Source organism: Akebia trifoliata, chromosome 4, assembly GCF_017979445.1.
Source record: "Akebia trifoliata isolate Shusen 1 chromosome 4, ASM1797944v1, whole genome shotgun sequence".
NCBI classification, from domain to species: domain Eukaryota; kingdom Viridiplantae; phylum Streptophyta; class Magnoliopsida; order Ranunculales; family Lardizabalaceae; genus Akebia; species Akebia trifoliata.
In genome coordinates, this window is record NC_141378.1 from 1,452,588 (window position 1) to 1,470,625 (window position 18,038).

The 18,038-nt window shown below is 35.7% G+C and overlaps 2 protein-coding genes and 1 long non-coding RNA gene across 8 annotated transcripts in view; 1 reads left to right on the plus strand and 2 right to left on the minus strand.

Annotated features, from left to right (window-relative positions):
• The window catches only part of LOC147402790 (uncharacterized), a 39,905-nt gene extending 37,603 nt beyond the window's left edge, over positions 1-2,302 (minus strand). For 3 of the 6 annotated variants that reach the window (XR_015177335.1, XR_015177336.1, XR_015177334.1), the window contains exon 1: positions 2,116-2,300. This is a non-coding gene — a long non-coding RNA (uncharacterized LOC147402790). Of the gene's footprint in view, positions 1-2,115 lie in introns of all 6 variants that reach the window. The other 3 variants (XR_015177338.1, XR_015177337.1, XR_015177333.1) reach the window with 2 other exon arrangements.
• Positions 2,303-3,811: 1,509 nt separating this feature from the next.
• Positions 3,812-9,152, plus strand: LOC147402791 (uncharacterized). Its single transcript, XM_086438144.1, has 3 exons — positions 3,812-4,132; positions 6,918-6,998; positions 8,453-9,152. Exons 1-3 carry the CDS (start codon positions 3,974-3,976, stop codon positions 8,834-8,836), a joined length of 624 nt encoding a protein of 207 aa, XP_086294270.1. The 5' UTR covers positions 3,812-3,973; the 3' UTR covers positions 8,837-9,152.
• A 5,328-nt stretch (positions 9,153-14,480) lies between these two features.
• On the minus strand, positions 14,481-17,826 carry LOC147402792 (peroxidase 12-like). Its single transcript, XM_086438145.1, has 3 exons — positions 17,536-17,826; positions 16,721-16,915; positions 14,481-15,256 (listed from the first exon to the last, which is right to left on the minus strand). The coding sequence occupies exons 1-3, from the start codon at positions 17,824-17,826 to the stop codon at positions 14,639-14,641; spliced, it is 1,104 nt and encodes a 367-aa protein (XP_086294271.1). The 3' UTR covers positions 14,481-14,638.
• Positions 17,827-18,038: the final 212 nt, after the last annotated feature.

Genomic DNA, 18,038 nt, shown 5'->3' on the forward strand with positions numbered 1-18,038 from the left:
ATAAATGAACATGGATGCTTCCTTCAAAGTTCTTGGTTTTGAATAGATTAAGAAGAAGAAAATGAGAAATGTGGATAAGCGTCTTCTGACGTATATTATGCAACTCTGGCAAACCATTGAATAAGAAAACACAATGCATAGATTTTCGATGAGACTTATGATACCTTCTATGTATCACCAGTATGCCATAAGAGATGATGAGAGACAAGGGCATGCAATTATCTAAGAAAAGGATTGTGGGTAGTTTAAAAAACATTAAGAGAATGGTTATCCTAAGTAGGATGTTATAAAACAATGTTGATGTGATAATCCATTATTATTTTTATAGTATTTTTATCATAAGTATTTTTAAAATCAAAATAAACATAAAATTGATAATTAAATAAAAATATTATTTGGATTAAATAATACTAATTAATTCTTATTAAGACTTCGACTATTTTTTAAAGCTACTAATGTCACACCAACTTTTACTAATGCCACAACAATTCTTATATAAATCACAAAAGAATTGCACATAGTTGGTGTGGCGTTAGTAAAAGTTGGTGTGGCAATATCAATTCCTATTTTTAAGAGTACTTCACTTTCCTTAGTGTTTTGAACTGAACTACATTAATTAAGAGAGATTCTATTGCCACACCAACTTTTGCACACATCTTGGGGTGGCAGTAGTAAAAGTTTGTGTGGCAATAGAAGCTCTCTTAATTAATAAGAGGCATACACCTCATAGACATCAAACCAATTATTAGTGACTAGAGAGTAGAGTAGGTGCAGGGGTATACATCAAACCAATTCTTTGTGACTAGAGAGTAGAGTAGGTGCAGGTGCAAGGGTTTTGGGGAGAGGGGGGGCTGGACTTTACAACTTAAAATTAGTAATGTTCAAGATAGTAAAACTATTTCAATTGACTAAATAGTGCCTTGAAAAAGACAATCATGGATCCATTATGGTCCATAGCTTGATTGTATTTCTTCACATTACTATAATGACTAGACTAGTATAACCAAGATCACTACTCTATTCATGTCATCTAACAAGCTACAACTAAACAATTTTGATCCATATTACTTACTAGTATAAAAATATTAAATGAATTGTTAACAATTGAAATTTTTAGGGATTAATTCTGTAATTGTAATAGTATATTAATATTGGGTTGAGATCCATTGACTCATGAGAAAATACATGATCCCCAACCGTTTAGATATAAAATCAAACAGTTAAGATTTATACTTATCTTGATGTCACATATCTCGGAGATATTTATATCTCAAATATTGGATTTTGTGTTTATATGGTTGGGATCATGTGTTTTTTTCCATGAGTCAAAGGGAACCTGACCCATTAATATTTTTCACTATGGCTCTATATATCTTCTAGTTGCAACAATTCACTGACATATAACTATAATAACTGTTTTTAAAAGACTTAAAAGGATTTATGTATATGTTTAAGAAAGAAAAGACACTTAATAAGGGCAGTGGGTTCCATTGTTTTGGAAACAGGGATTGCAGAAGGATTAAGTCCTAGAGATTTGATCTGGGAGCATGAGAGACACCCCTAACAGAACAGAAGAATTTGGTCAACTAGGACCAATTACAAATTCAAAGTCAGGTCACGACGTATTAAATATTTTCGCGCACACAAAAAAAAAAAAAAAAAAAATCATCTATTTTGCATATATAAGTTATTAAAAAAAAAATGGTGACAGAGAGATATATCACGTGTCAAAAGCGAAAGAGAAAAAGCGGGTAGCCTAACATGGAAAAAATATATATTTTAGAACTCGTCGAGTCGACTCGGAACTTTCCAAGAGTCCATTCGACTTCATCTTATTTTGAGGGCATCAGCAGTTCCCTCGATTGGGTTCTACTTGATGAATTGGATCGAAAACCCGATTGAGTCACCGAATTGGATTCAATTAGCGACTCCAAAAACAAGGGTTTCCAAATTTAACCACAAAAAAAAAAAAAAAAAAGGTAAGAAAAAGAAGAAGATTATGAGGAAAAAAGAGGAGGAAGGGAAGAGCTGCAACGGCAACAAACCTTCGATTTCTTCCTCGAAAACTCTCTAAAACTCATAAAGTTATTATAAACCATCTTTTCTGCAACTTACCAAGAATTTTTGAAATCGATGAAACAACTTGAAACTTTAATCACGATCTTCCACTCTGAAACCCTATCGATGTGAAGCGATTTGGATCTTCTCGGAGAATAATAGGAGGATGGGGAGATGGTTTTAAGTTTACTCCGTTCTGGTTTTTCCTTTAAAAAAAAAAACAAAGGGCCAAAAATGAGGAGTGAATTTTCAAAGACAGACGGTATTTATCGACTTATGTTAGTAGATGATTCGATACTTCCTGGGACTATGGAATATGATGATTCGCGTACGTTTAAAGGATTATTTGACTTTGGGTGGGGGCTATTTGCACACACCGAATTGGCTAATTTTAAAATAGCTATTTAAACACCTATTAAATTAGAGTCGAGCTGAGTGACCTCAAGGTGGAACGCACTTCGTGACATGAAAGTGGAGAGTAACCATAGATGCATTTTCCCTTGTATTTCGATGAAAAGCACTTATACACTTTCACATTAAAAAGTGTGATATGAGATTTTAACCTTAGGTCATTTCAGCATTATTCATTAAGTATATTTAAACCTAAATTGCATATCACACTCATCTATAGTGTTTTATCATTTTTTTTTTCAACTAAAAATATTTCAACGAGGATTTTAAATTTTGATCTGAATTATTTTTTTTATCTTAAACATTTTCAATCAAATTGAAATAATTCACATGAGAAAATTTTATTCAATAAGTACCTATTGAATTGATTTTATAATGTTCGGCAAGTACATGTTAAGTAATATTCAATAGGTACCTATAAAATTTGTTAAAATAAGTTTGATCTAAACCTATCAAGCAAAGTTGTCAAAAAAAAAACCTAATATCTGTTGATTCAACATCTCATAAAACTCAGAAAGATATGAATATCAAGAAGTAGAAGGGAAGGACGAGCAAAGAAGAAAATGAATTTTAGATTTTTGTTCGATGGGTGGTGGTGAGTGCAATAAGCCAAAACGAATGGGTGAAATGATTAAAAAAAAAAATTTAATTTTTTTACGAGAGTCATTTAAGTGGGTGCATTGAGCCATTTTGACGTGTGCAAATAGCTGCCCCATTTGACATGCCACTCGACATTTTTGAGTATATCACTTATATGATACTCTACAGCCTAATATATATAACTTGGCTCTTTCATGTTCCTACTCCCAATCCTTTCCTCATACTCGCCCCCCTTCATTGTACCCACTCCATGCTCTAGTCATTAAGGCCCCATGTATTGATGACATCCCAATTTACTAAAAAGAGTTGTTATCAAAACACCGACTTTTTCTTATGAAACATTAATATAAACAAAAACATCCATTTAATTTGAAAAGGATTGGTGTTAATAAAAGTTAGTGTGCCAATAGAATCTCTCTTTAAATGGAAAATGCTTGATTGCTTGTGTTGACATTAGTTCAACACTGAGCTAACCTTGCCATGCATAGAAAATCGTTGATTTTCTAACTTTTATCTCTAGAAAATAAATTTATGATCATCTGTGCACTGCTACGTTAGCTCAGTGTTGAACCCAGTGTCTAACATGGGCAGTGTTGTACCACTATTTATCAAATTATCCAAAAACAGATTCAACTTTTCAACTTTCTAACAACAAAAACTGCCCCACCCCAAACAAGACTTAAGGAACCAAATTGAGCCTCATATGTGTGGCGCATGCGGAGTTGCTGGGGATGACGGTTAACCCCCGTCTCTCGCTACATATAAGTAGGGGAAAAAAACCATTATCTCCTTAAAATCTTTGCAGCCAGATAGAGACAGATTGTCGACAAGATCACCCATTTGGTTTTCTAGGGTTTGAGATAGAGAGAAAGGGTTTCAGAGGGAGGATTCGAAGGGATCTTACATGGCGAAGAAGAGAAAATCTGACGCAACGCCCCTCGACGAATTCGATCGAACGATGTACACGACCTTCTGCAGTGCTGCGAATTCTCTATCACAGATGTACACGCAGGCCATGAATCAGCAAAAGCTTGCCTTTCAATCCGGGGAACGCCATGCACTGGTTTGATTGATCCCCTCTTTTTATAGGTTTTTTCTTTGTTGTATTATTTATAAGGTTTGATATGATAGAGATTTAGTTTTCCTGGATTTCTAGTTAAGGTGCTGATATGATACCCCTATTTAGCGTTAATTGTATTTTGTTTATAGATTTATGGGGGATCATTGTTTTTTTGACTATTTTGTTGTTGTCTTCAATCAAAATCGCGTCTTTAGTTAGTTTTCTAGGAAATTGGTTGTTTGTATAATCCATGGTATGCCACCAGTATGTATAGGTTGATTTGACTTTTTTGTGAGTCGATACATTCATGTGAGATGATCATTGTTTTGTAGATTTTTTAATAATTTGATCAAATGATTTCATTGGCGGCCGTCCTGGTCCTGAGAAAATATAATTTCTTATCAAGGTAGATAGAAAGAATATCAAATGCTTTAGGAGGTCATGTTGTTGGATATTGGGTTCAAAGTGTTGTATGTGAAGGAAAAGGGGTAACGTGTGACATTAAAAGGAAATTCTGGACAAAAGATTGTAGAGGAGTTCCATTTGCAGTGTGCATTTGTCTCTTCTTTTAGTGCCTTTACATGTATAAAGGCTGGGGGGTGGACTTTGATTGATTTGGTATGTTGTTTCTAATTGTCTTGAGGGGTCTAATGAGGAGAATAAAATTTAAAAAGGTGGTGGCAATGGAAATTGGTTGACATTTTTTTTATGGTGAGATTGTGAATTTTCTTTGCTGCATGTCATGAGTGGGCTTGTGGATGTGTTCAGGAGAGCGATATTGTTGTTGTTGTTGTTGAATTCAAAGCAATAGTAGAGGTGTTGAAGTACGCTTGTTCAGAAAGTATTAAGAATGTTAAGATATCTTCTTATTCCTCTTCCTTGGTTGAGAGCATTGATGGAGATATAGTTGTTTCTTGGAAATATATGTTCTTGGTTCAGGAATTTCGGAGCCTCAATAGTTAATTTGCCAATTGTAAGTTTGAATTCTATTTCTTTTACAAGTGTAAAAGATATTATTAATAAAGAGGATAAAAGGAGGCTGAGGGGGCCCCATACAGAGAAAAGAAACAAGAAAGAAAAAAATAAACAAGACAATAAGCAAAAAAAAAACTCCCTCACAAATATTAAGTATCACATAGGGAATCCCATCTGAAAACAAATTCCTAGAACGAAACTCCCACAAAGTCCTTGCTCATCTTTGACCAAAAATATAGAAGGTCCAATATCTTCATAATCACCGATTGCGATGTATGTTCCTTGCTCTGGAACACCTTGTTTCTCTCTCTCCAAAGACCCCAAGCAATGGTTGAAGGAATGATAGTCCATAGATGTTTTTTGTTAAGAGAAAAGATATTAAAACTCCACCCTTCCAAGAGCGAAAAGAATGGATGAGGGAAAACCCACTCTACCTGAAAACGAGTCAAAAAAAACATCCAAATTCCCCGAGCAAAAGAACAATGAATTAAGATGTGCATATAGAGAGTAGTAGATAGAGCCGTAGATTTCTTGGCATGAAGAGGGTTGATTTCTCAGGAATCCTTAATTTTGTTTCCCCCGCTTCATATTCCTAGTGAATTGGATATTATATTGCAAGAAAATACGTATTGCGACTATATTCAGTTGTAACCCTCTTTCATGTGTTTAATGAAGGGTAGGAGCCCTAATTTCCCAGCTTCACAAATTTGACATCTATTAACAGAGGAGCCTATGAGTTTTAGATAGTTAGTTCATAGAATTCATTCTTAGAATCTTGCACGATTCACCTTCCCAAGTTTTGATTAGTTTTTCTCTTGGCTTCTTGCAATCTTTTTTTTTGTGAGCATCTCCTCCCAATCAACTATTTAGTTGACCAATGAATTTATTTGGATCTAGTGACCAAGAAAATTCGGTGACTTAACTAATACTTCTGCATCTCCTTGTTCTTCATGAGCATATACTTGTCGATCTTCAAATGTGGGGTTTTATTCTTGTGGACTCAATGATATGACCTTGGTGTGATCTATGGTGGCCATCATGCTTGACGCCATGCTGATGTGGTCAAGCACCGACTTGTTCCTACTACAGTTAATGCCAGGAAAATCTCCACAAAGAACATTAAATCTCACAAAAGCAATACATCCACAATCAAGCTAACAGAAATATGGTTTACATTATTTCCAATAATAAGATATGAAATTCCCAATCTCCTTGGCCTTTTCTAGTATCCAATTTATCTTTTGTATCATGTTCTGTAAACTTCCATCCTTTTCTTTGGCCTTTTCTAGTATCCTATTTTTCTATTTCTACTCATCTGGTCTAATGTCTAAATTTTGGTGTGCTTTTCTGCACAATCAGTTGCCGATGTTGTGGGCACTGCCAGGGACTGACTAGTCAACCCTTGACCTCTTCTCACTGCAATCTGGTGTGAATGCGGCGTGTTGCATCCAGGGAACACCTTTGTGTGAGCTCAAATAAATTAGGATTCATATGCCATGATATGGCAGAATTTTGACATCAGCTGCCAACATGACACAACCTTCCTCAGTTACTGGTTGGAATGATCAAGGAAGCACACAAGAAAGCTTGGCATTGGCATTATTCACATTAATTGTATATATTATATAGACAACAGGGGTTTAGCTTCAGATGCTATGTGTCATTTTCTTTTGGGTCTTTGGACTTGTTCTTGCATGTCTTCTTTTGAGCTTTGGGTCTTATCCTCTTGCATTTTTTGCTTGGTTTTAGTGAATGTAACCTTCTAGGATTTCTAGCTATTCGCTTCCAACCTGATCCTCATTTTTTTTCGCAGGAGAAAGTTTATCAATGGGTATTACGGCAACAAGAGGAAGGATCGAGGGGGACAACAGCTGATATACTAACTTATCTGCAGGTTTTTTCAGTTTGCCATTTCTTTCAGCACGGTTCAATCCTGATTTTGCATTCACCATGCTCTGGCAATATTATTTTTTCTGCATGTTAGCTGTCTAATTAATTTAATGCTTTAGTAGGTCATCTCGACCTCCTGGTTAAACCAGCTATCACCCTTTTGTATCGGGCCAAATATGGATGTTCACTTGATGATGCGCTTTGCCCTTGTTTCTGTATACAGTTTTGGGATTGTATCTGATTTGGTTTTCCACCCAAGAGGCAAATTCTAGGTCATACTATCCATATATTATTACTTCATATTGTTATGAATCTATTTTGGTTGCTTGAATGGTTTGCCATCCTAACCTTGGTATATGCAGATTGCAAGAATATGAAAAGATTTAGAAGTTTTTATTCCAAATTATCATGGAAACACTCCAGCCTGTTGATACATATAATGCTGTTTCCTTCTTTCTCTTTTCTTTTTGGGAATGTTTGATCATTCATGGGTGTGTCTGATACTGATAATAATTTTAAATTGTTGTTATCATTTTAATGTGCCAACTATCATACAAGATGTTGATTTTGATGACTTGTGTTTTTTCTAAGAGGAAGTTGTGGTGTCGATAGCTAAGGTTAGTGACAATCTTAGTGGCTCCAATTGAAGCGAGAGCATCTCCACACTGAGCGGGATGGCACACAAAGTGGGATCCTGCGATGTGGGTGGCCCACAAGGTGGGGCCAGTTGCTGGGACGGTCCATGAGGTGGGACCCTGTGATGGGGGTGGCCCACTGAGGGGGAGGGATTGACCGGGTACTCTAAGCTACGAGATAAATGAATTAATCTTACACTCTGATATACAATTAGTAATTCTTTTAGTAGTTCCAGTTGCACAATATATCTCATTTCTTCATTAATGTGATATACAATTTACCAAGGTAAAGAATATCTAAGGAACCAACCAGGTTAGTAATGATAGTCTACCAACAAATTAGTGGTACACTAAAGTCACGTATAAGGGTGGGTTGTACCCATCAAGCATCAAGGATATTTCCTGGGCTAGAACCTGATCGATATGATCATTAACAATATGGTTTGGCTATTGTTTCTTTTTGGATGGGTTCAAGCATACTATTGAATGATCCAGGGAAAGGTTAGATAGTAGGTATCATGGCTTTCTTACCAATTTCTGATTTTAGAATATCTTCTTGGTGGCAACTTTTGAAATGGGTGGATCACCCCCTGAGCATCTGCACCCACAATGACCTTTTATAAAGGCTATAGAATTACCCCCAAGTTACTCCCATACTTATGTCCTGGTGGTTGTGTCTCTGAGCACCCCAAAGATTATATTGTGGTGGGGGGTTGGTTTGTCTAATGTTGATTTATATTCTAGGAATAATTTCTAATCGAAGACACCTGTCGATATTTATCAATGTTTGATGACATACAGAAGTTTTCCCATCTTTGCGCAGAACGAGCTTGATTATGGTGGAGAGGATCCCCCAGCGTCTCCCAGGCTTCAATTCCACCAACAATCACAACCCACAATGCACCCCATGAATTCGGGTGTCCACATGTCCTCCTCTGGTTCATTGGGACCCACCACCTTTGGGCAGGGTCCTCGGTCTGTGTACCCTGATCATCAGCCTAAGAACTCAGTCTTCTCAAATGCTTTGTCCAGCCCTATACGTCGGAGCCTTCAGCATTATCACCTGGACCATGAAGGTTACCATCCTAACAATGTTGCACATAACGGAAATGGAGCCAGGAGTAATGAAACCAACTCTCCCAATCATCAAAACAAGGATTCTAATTCCAATGATTCATCTATGGACATGCACGCCGATAGTCCATGAAATAGTAGATTATGACGGGAATAAGCAAAGTGATGCTGCCTTGGTCTTAGACTATGCAAGGAAAGTAGATAAATAGGGGTGTGATTCTCATGGAGAACACAGTGTTGCTGAAGGCAACAATCATCAACCTTTCAATGGGCAGTTCTCTGCAATCATCTCCTGCTTTGGGTGTCATATATATAGAAAATGTAAGTGTGATTCTGCTGAATGGAATTAGAAACATTTGATTGTAGTGTTCTTGATTTACAGATTCATGTTGATATTATTGATAGTTTGACGCATGTTAGATCTATATATATATTGTTCCTGTTGAACATGTACAGCATAACTTCATACTTGCATAGTGGCTGACAAACACCCGTTAAGTAGTGTTGTATTTTCTGTTCCAACTATGAGTGTCTTTTACAGGAGTGATTCTGTGCAAAATAAATTTTCAGATAAAAGGTAATCTTGATCGAACAATTGTTATGCTGAGGAGAAATCTGTTTTTTTTATTTTTGAGGGATTCAGGTTCATGAATATCTTCTTTCCATGGCTTATCAAATTTTTATTTATTTTTAAATCTTGCAACGACGGAAAAATTGTTCCTGCAACTGCAATCAAGCACCTGGTGAATTGTACTTAGCTAAAATCACTACCCACCCCTTTTCCCAAAGCCATCTTATTGCTTGATTATATCCCCAAGCATCAAATCACTTTGGTCTGTTTGCAGGGAATTTATTTTCAAGGGAATATAGATTCAATGGAAAAAAGAACTTATGAGAAAATTAATTTGGGGGAAAATGTTTCTTGTCTACACGTAGGAAAATATTTATAATAATATATAAAAAAAGAGAGTTGGGATTTTTGGTCTACTTTTAAAAGTTTGTCATTTTCAAATTAAACCGAGTGGGATGAGGTTACCAACTGACCCGTGAGAGAATTATATTAAGCGGTGGAAAATTCATTTTTCCAAAAGGGTGGGACGGGAATCCATTTTGTGGAAAAATGGAAAGAATTTTACTGAAAGTATCTGATTGACCCACCTATAAATTGCATTTTTCATTTGCTTGTCCATTTTTCATTTCCAATCAAATAGATCCTTTGATTTTATAACGAGTTTTCTAAGGAATCAACTGAGTCAAATATTGATTCAAATAAGTCAAACGAGTTTCTGAATTATTTTGCATGTGACTACTATAGAGAGTACCGGCTCTAGTCCTTCAAGTAAAACGTCCTACATCCTACATTGGTAGGTAAAACCTCAAAAGGTTGCATCATCTCCATCCCCATCTACTATAGAATATAGGTACAGGCAAATCGAGTTACGTGTGGAGCAATTTGCACGTAACTCTATTAAATATTTTTAAAATAAAATTAATTTTTGTGATTTTTTTTTTTTTCTTAAGTTAGATTTTGGATTTTTTTGTATATATAAGGTTTAGTTCTTCATTGCTCACAAGTGAGAAAGTAGTGTATCTTATAAGTAATAGTCAACATAATTAATTGTATTTGTGTCACATTTTTTAGGTTTTGATATGATACTTCGAGATGATGCTTCACATGCACGTGCGAAAGGGCACATTCCAATTGTTGTGATTGATCCGTCACGTATGATGGATCGGGTGCGATCTGGTGCCTTTGATTAAATTAGTACCCATCAGAATTGATCAGGTGTGTTGATTCATGATTGATATCCGATCAGGGATGATCGAATTCGTTAGATCAATTGGTAACTGATCGAACGTGATCAAAGCCATCAGATCATGCAGATTCAACTAATAGGTATTTGATTAAAAGGCATGAGTTACGTACCTTTGATAGAATGCGATCTGAATTGTTAGATTTAAGATCAGACATAATCCAACAACTATTAAATCAAGAGACATTAAATCATGGTTGTTGATCAACAAACACAAAAATGACTATAAAAAAATCAATTAGAAATCAAATTTATTTACTGAAAATTTCTGTATTCTCCTTTTTCTAAGTTTAACCTCTTGATATCCTCAATTTCTTATTATTCGTGAGTATTCTAGACTAAATCAGACCATACATAATCTGATTTAATAACTTGAGTGTAGACTTCTCTATATTCTTGAGACATTTGTTTTTTGATTCCTTATGTACTATGGTTCTAACCATTAAGGGAGAATATTTGTCTAAAAGAGATCGAATCAGATTAGAGTCTATAAGTTATTTTTCTTTCCTCGTTGAATTACTCCTGATTTTAAGGTCATAATTTCCAACAATCTCTCATTGTCTCCCAGTTAACACATTCAACTGACCCATCTTAATCATCGATTACGCAAACTTCTCAAAAAACCAATGTTTGGTTCATAGCAAAGCTAGTAACAATTGGTCGTGTCCTTTTGCCTGTGTACAAATCTTGGTCTTATGTAAATAACTCTTGTCGATTCAGGAAGTTCACATAGTATTTGTTGTCAAATAGGTTTGGGGTCCGAATATCTGAAACAGTGGCATTAGTAGAATTGATGGTGGGGCAAATGGATTTGAGGAGAGTGGCGAAGCTGTTGTCCATGGTAGAGTCTCGTGTTGGGGTGAAGTTGGTGCAGTGGCCGATGCCAATGGGGTGGCCACGGGAGAGTGCTACGACAATCAGTTGCATCAAGGTTTTATTTGGCTAAGGAAGCAAGGACACTTGCATCTGCCAAAAGAGGAAGGAGTTTGGCTATTGCTGTATCATCCGTCGTGCCTACCTAGAGAGACACGATAGTCTGGACCTCCAGACTGCATGGTTAGATAACAGAAATGAATTATAAATAAATAGCATTTAAAAAAAATTAGGATAATAAACACAAGAATATTGTATTAATAATAAAGCCTAATCCATTTGTCGTTCTAGTGTCATTAAGATTGATTTTAGGGTTAATTTTTAAAGCATTGAGAAGTCATTTGAATATTTGATATTAATTTTCATTAAATGGGAGACTACTGTGTATCCTAATTGATAAATGGTTAAAGATGAAAGTAAATTTCTTATTTATTTTATAATATATTTTAGTTATCTTTTTATTATCAAATCATACATCCATTTAAACATAACATAGTATTGACATCTAAAATATTTTAGTAGGCCGGGATGGGTTGGGTTTTGTTAGATCCTAACCATTTCTAGATTTAGTGGATTGAATTTTTTTAACCTGACCCTACCTTCTGCGAGCTGAAGACTAAGGTCCTAATCTTTATTTTCAAGTCAACATGATCAACTTGGCACCCCTACTTACTATAGTTTCATATATTAGTGTATATTGAACGGGACCTGGGTTAGGTCGGACATCGTCAGGTTTAGTATCTGATTGTGGGAAGCAAATCCTCTATTGCCCATTTTTAGCTATTGTAAATGGTTGAGGGTGTGCCGCATCTTCAAGGCAGTTACGTCTGATCATTCAAATTTAAGAATTCAGTGATCGTCCATTTTTCAACACTTTATCTGATCATAAAAAAAAACAAATGATATTTTTTTTCAAAAAAAATACACACGTATGTGCAAACACACATTTATCAAAATAGCTTATTTGTTATTTAAAATATTTATTAAAGGGTTTTTGAATATTACATAATAAAACAAATATTTTTAGAATTTTAAAAATAAGCATCATGGTCAAGTTTGCAATCTGCTTAGTTTTTTTTTTTTTTTTTACCAAAGATAATATTGATTATAGTAAATTTAGAGAGCTTCTATTGCCACACCAACTTTTGCTAATGCCACCCAATATGTGTGCTAATTCTTCGATAATTTACATATGAATTAGGGAACAAAGATTCGTTGTTTTGAAAGTTTTGTGCTAAGTTGATGAACCAATGGCACGATCACACCTGTACTAAAAAGTTACTAAAAATAAAACACTTAAATTACTCCCAAATTTTCTCCCGGAATTTTTTGCTCAATGACCGATCACTTTTGCTCATTTAAAACATAACTTTTGAAACAACAAATCTCAATTCTGAATTAGAGTAGCATTAGCAAAAGTTGGTGCAGCAATAGAATCTCTCTAAATTTAAATGTAGAAGTAAGGGCATTTCTGACCAGTCAAATTTTGGTAACCACTTCCACTCTGCGTTCTGTCATTATAATAGTGAGGATATTGTACAAGATTTAAATTTTTAAATAATTATTTATATTTTAGAAAAAAAAAACTCCTATTAAATAGGATCGAGTCTTGTAAGTTATCATTGTAAAGTGACACCCTATAAAGGGCACCTTATTCGTAAATGGATTATTACTTAGGGGTGCCACACAGCGTTAAAAAGGTCCATGTTTAAGAGTCCAAAACCTTCAAATTTCATTATCGAATTTTTCTCTTCAATGGACTGAAACCATCAAATTAATAGAAGATAGGAGAATTATGACGGTTTAGAGCCATCGAATGTGAGGAATATAAAAAAAATTGATGACTCTTAATTGTTGAAATTCAATTTTTAAAATTTGTGGGTCAAGACCCATCGAATTATCCTGTACAATTTTTCACTTTTCACATAGTACAATTTAGTCAGTTCATACCGAAGGCTTCGGATTGGTTTGGTTGGATTTAGAAAAAGATGTGGCTCAATCTTGGGTTAAAAAAAATGTCAAGACTAGCATAGAGCTGAAACAATCAGATGATTGAACTCGTAATGACTCCTTTTATGGATAAATTAATAAAATTTTCTATATAAATAGATTAATGATTTATTATATGAAATTTTATATTGATTATTATTTTTTATATTAAAAATATGTTGTTGTAAGCAGTTTACAGGATGTTGGGATTGGCAAACTGTGGAACTAAACCGAACCAAACCAACCTTAGAATGATTTGACTCTATGGGCAATACAATTCAGTTTTGGTTCTTATTTAATGTAACCGACCAACCTTAGAATGATTTGACTCTATGGGCAATACAATTCAGTTTTGGTTCTTATTTAATGTAACCGACCAATGTCGGTTCAGTTATGATTTCACCCCAAAAACCAGGTTGCTCCCCTATCTGAACCGAACTTAAGATTTAGAAAATAGAAGAAGGGAACGAATAAAACTGGGCCAGAAAATATTAAATCAGAAGGGCCCAACAATTTTCGAAGTGCAACATTTTGATTACTCAATTTCCATAAGAGATGTGATAATTTGACCATCCCAAGTGGCTAATTCAATTGACTACCTGACGTGACAAGTTCGGGAGCCGTAGATCTTCACTCCTCAAGTAACACGGTTCCCTCAAGAAATACTTTTCTGTGGGGAAATGCAGTCATGTATCTCAAAGAGGACAGATCTACGATTCCCTAACTTGTCAAATCAGGATAGTCGATTGAGTTTGCCACACATGGGGTAGTCAGATTATCACAACTCTTTCCATAAAGAGGCAAGTATATCTTTCAACTCGTTTCCAGTACCTCTTATGCTCAGTCTCGAAGTTTAAATAAGACATTGATTCTGATTTTTATTTTTATTTTCAATTTGAATTTGGAGTATTAAAACTTTTAAAATAATAATAATTAATTAATTTTTAATATATAAAAAAAATATTAAAAAATTTTATTTGTTCACATAAAAGTTAATTTGAGATTTCACAAAATTTTGAACTGACCAATCACACAAATTTCATGTATTGAAGGTATCCGACCTACAAAACTACCATCATCTGACTTCGTGCCATGACCATATAAGATTTTGTGAAATATTAAATTGACTTTCGAACAAAAAGTTTATTCAAAAGTATAGCATACAACTACATGATAAAGACTCTTTTTATTTTACATTCAAGTGCTACAGGACACATGTTCTACATATAATTCTACTACAAGATCAGCAAACAAATCACTCAAAACACTGCATTTTCACCTTCCCCATCTTGTACCACAGAAGACAGGTATGTGCGAACGGGGTTACGTGTGGAGCAATTCGAACGTATCTCTCCTTGTCCCCCAGTTAACACCCTCAACTGACCCATCTTAATCATCGAAAACACGAACTTCTCAAAAAACAACGTCTGGTTCACAGCAAAGCTAGTAACTATCGATCGTGTCCTCTTGTCCGTGTACAAATCTTGGTCCGACGTAAATAACCCTTGTCGATTCATGAGATCCACATAGTATTTATTGTCGAATAGGTCTGGTGATCGAATATCTAGAACGGTAGTGTTATTAGAATTGATGGTGGGGCAAATTGATTTAAGATTATTGGCAAAAGTCTTGTCCATTGTGGAGTCCTGTGTGGGGTACAAACGTGGGGTGAATGAGGTGCAATGAGCAATGCCAATGGTGTGGCCACCAGAGAGTGCTACGAGATCTGTTGCATCTAGTCTTTTGTTGGATAAGGAGTCAAGTAGGAAGCTAGCATTTGCAAAGGGAGGTGGGAGGTTGTCTAGTGTTTCCTGTCTAGTGGCAAAGCTAAGTCCATCACGCCTACCTAGAGGGACACTGTATTCCGGACCTCCAGACTGCATTATTAGATAACACAGATGAATTATCAATAACTAGAAAGTGGCATGTGCAAACTCACATTTATCGAAAGGGCTAGTTTGTAATTTAAAAATTAATTAAAAATGATTTTGAAGATTACAGGAATTTTTTTGTAATTTAAAAAATTACTTATAAGTAATTTATATTCAAATGACCTAATTATATTAAGTTTAAGGGTATGTTTGATTGCATGGAAAGTCGTCACTTTTCATGAAATTTGAAATCCATGAAAAATTAGTTGTGAAAAATAGGTAAGGTTGGAAAATCAAATTCCATTGTTTGATTTCACTTGGATAAAATCATGGAAAAATATGATAAAAAAGAAGAAGAGAAGAAGGAGAAAGAAGATGAGAGGAAGAAGAAGATGACGAGGAAGGAGGGGGGAGGATGTGACGACGAAGGTGGCGGCAGTGGCGGCGGCGGCGGCGACGACGAAGGTAAGTAAGGAAGAAGGGGGGAGAACATGGTGGTGGTGGTGGTGGTGGCGAAGGTGAGGGATGGAGAAGAAGGAGAAGAAGAAAAATAAGAAGAGAGAGAGAAGGTGGTCGGAGACGGAGCCGACGACGACGGCGATGGTGACAACGACAACGAAGTTAGTGTAATGGTGGCGGTGGTGGTGGTGGTGATGGTGGTGGTGGTGGTAGGGAAGAATTGAGAATAGAAAATATGTGTGGATTTCATTTTCCCACCCATATGGGTGGGAAAGTGAATCCATGATTTAGTGGACTTTTTGAATGGGGTGGAAAATGAATTTCCATTTCCATATGGAATCAAACACTTAAAAAATATCATTTTCCATGAAAATTGATTTTCCACCCTATTTTCCATGTGTAATCAAACATACCTTAAAGGTTAAAATGAGGGCATTTTTGAAATCTAAATTTTGGTGGCCAACCACTTCAAGATTTTGAAAATGAACGTCTACCAAACTTGAAATTAAAATTCAATGGTGAAAAATAATATTTTTTTTAATTTTTATCCTCCACAACTACAATCCTGAAGTATGGAATCATGTTTCTGGATGCCACATGGAGAGTCGAAGGACCTTTAGTAAGGGGTGAACTCCCTTACTAACTTTGTAAGGCTAATCGGCCTCTAGTCATACATATCATGATACAATTTGGAAAATAGATAATTCTATATGCTCATGACAGTGCTGAAGAATGTGAGTATACCACGGCTCATTTTGTTATTGGAAAAGCATTTTATCTTTACAAAAAGTAAAGTTTGTGGTGGGGGGTGAGAATTAGTAAGATAGATTTGATGTCGAATCCGGATCTGTCCCATTCCTATAGCATAGAAACGGTGTCTACGTGGCATGTTTTTAGTAGACTAAAGTTACTAGCTTTAGCTTTGGGAACTGGACACCGCTCTGGATAGCAAAAAGGAAAATATCTAACCAAAAAAAAAGGATTAATTAGAGGATGGATAGCATTGATTACCAGGAAAACTGCATCACGAGCAGCAAGAGCAGTGATGTCAGAGCAGGAAACAACTTGACCACAAGCATCATGAACTCGTCTACGAAGATCATTAATGATCTTAAAAGCCTCAGCTCTCAGAGATAAGTTTGGTGGTGCATCCTTCTCACTTGGACCACTTGCTGAACCATCAAGCAACACTGAACCATCACATCCCTACGTACATGTATTTACACCATAACAAACATTTATTAATTAATTGTACTATATATCTCATCACTTCCTTCTGTAAATACATGCATCTTAAAACCATTCCACTTCAGACTTTCAGAGAGTCAGTCTGTTAGCAAACCAGTCAGTGGGCTGTCTGCAGTGGCCTGTAGTACAACAACAAAAAAAAAACCCCTCTTCACCGGCGCACGTTAGCACTATTTAGATACGACAGTGTTAAAAGGAGATATTTTCTCCTTTTAGGCATTAATTTCTTGATTTGTGACTTACGTGGCATGTGCTGAGGCGTGGGAGGAGGGTTTCAATTCTCCACCCTGGGTGCATACGAACCGGTCTCCACCACTAGAATGCGAAGGGACGCAATGTGGGATTTTTTTTTATTTTTTTATTTTTAAATAAATGTTACCGGCGCACGTTAGCATTAACTAGAAACAACAGTATTGCTTTGCAAGTGGATTCAACTCAAAGGGAAAAGAGAGATTTAGTAATTTATGGATTTTTAACACTTGGGGGGTTCCTCACAAAAACACCAAAATCACAATGGCGCACGTTAGTAGAGAACATGGAAAGGTTTAAACTTTGTTACGGTGCATGTTAGCAAATACCTGAACAAAGCAGTCGTGGAAGTGTAAACGAAGCAAGCCAGCAGCTTGACCAATATCGTCCTTGAAGACCTTCTTGAGTTGTTTTCTAATAATAGTTTCCACATCAGGACAGTTTGATTTGTAGAAAGTCCAAGATAGTCCCGTCACCAAGGGTGGAGTGGTTTGTGCCTCTGTGACAGATTTAAGAGAACCCAACACAAGAAGAAAAGATAATAAAACAAGAGAGATGAGTGCCGAAGCAGAAGCCATGGTTGCTCTGTGCTGTGGTCTTGCTTCCTCTAGCATCATCATTTATAGACACATATTATACAAAAGATGTAAACTATTTATTGGAAAATAAGTAATTATTCGTCGGTTTATTACATTTTCCTATTAAAATATATTTTTTGCGAAACATGGTCGTTGGGTGGATCGATCAAATTTATTAGAAGACTTCTATTGGCACACCAAACTTTACTCTTAATATATTTATTAATCTTTTGATATTGTATCATTAGACAATT

Excerpts from the sequence above, each read along its gene's own strand:
- LOC147402791 (XM_086438144.1), top strand. The coding sequence starts at position 3,974 with ATGGCGAAGAAGAGAAAATCTGACGCAACGCCCCTCGACGAATTCGAT. Across the intron at positions 4,133-6,917 it reads CCGGGGAACGCCATGCACTG|GAGAAAGTTTATCAATGGGT; the intron begins GTTTGATTGATC and ends TTTTTTTCGCAG. Across the intron at positions 6,999-8,452 it reads ATATACTAACTTATCTGCAG|AACGAGCTTGATTATGGTGG; the intron begins GTTTTTTCAGTT and ends ATCTTTGCGCAG.
- LOC147402792 (XM_086438145.1), bottom strand. The coding sequence starts at position 17,826 with ATGATGATGCTAGAGGAAGCAAGACCACAGCACAGAGCAACCATGGCT. Across the intron at positions 16,916-17,535 it reads TCCACGACTGCTTTGTTCAG|GGATGTGATGGTTCAGTGTT; the intron begins GTATTTGCTAAC and ends ACATGTACGTAG. Across the intron at positions 15,257-16,720 it reads CTCGTGATGCAGTTTTCCTG|TCTGGAGGTCCGGAATACAG; the intron begins GTAATCAATGCT and ends CTAATAATGCAG.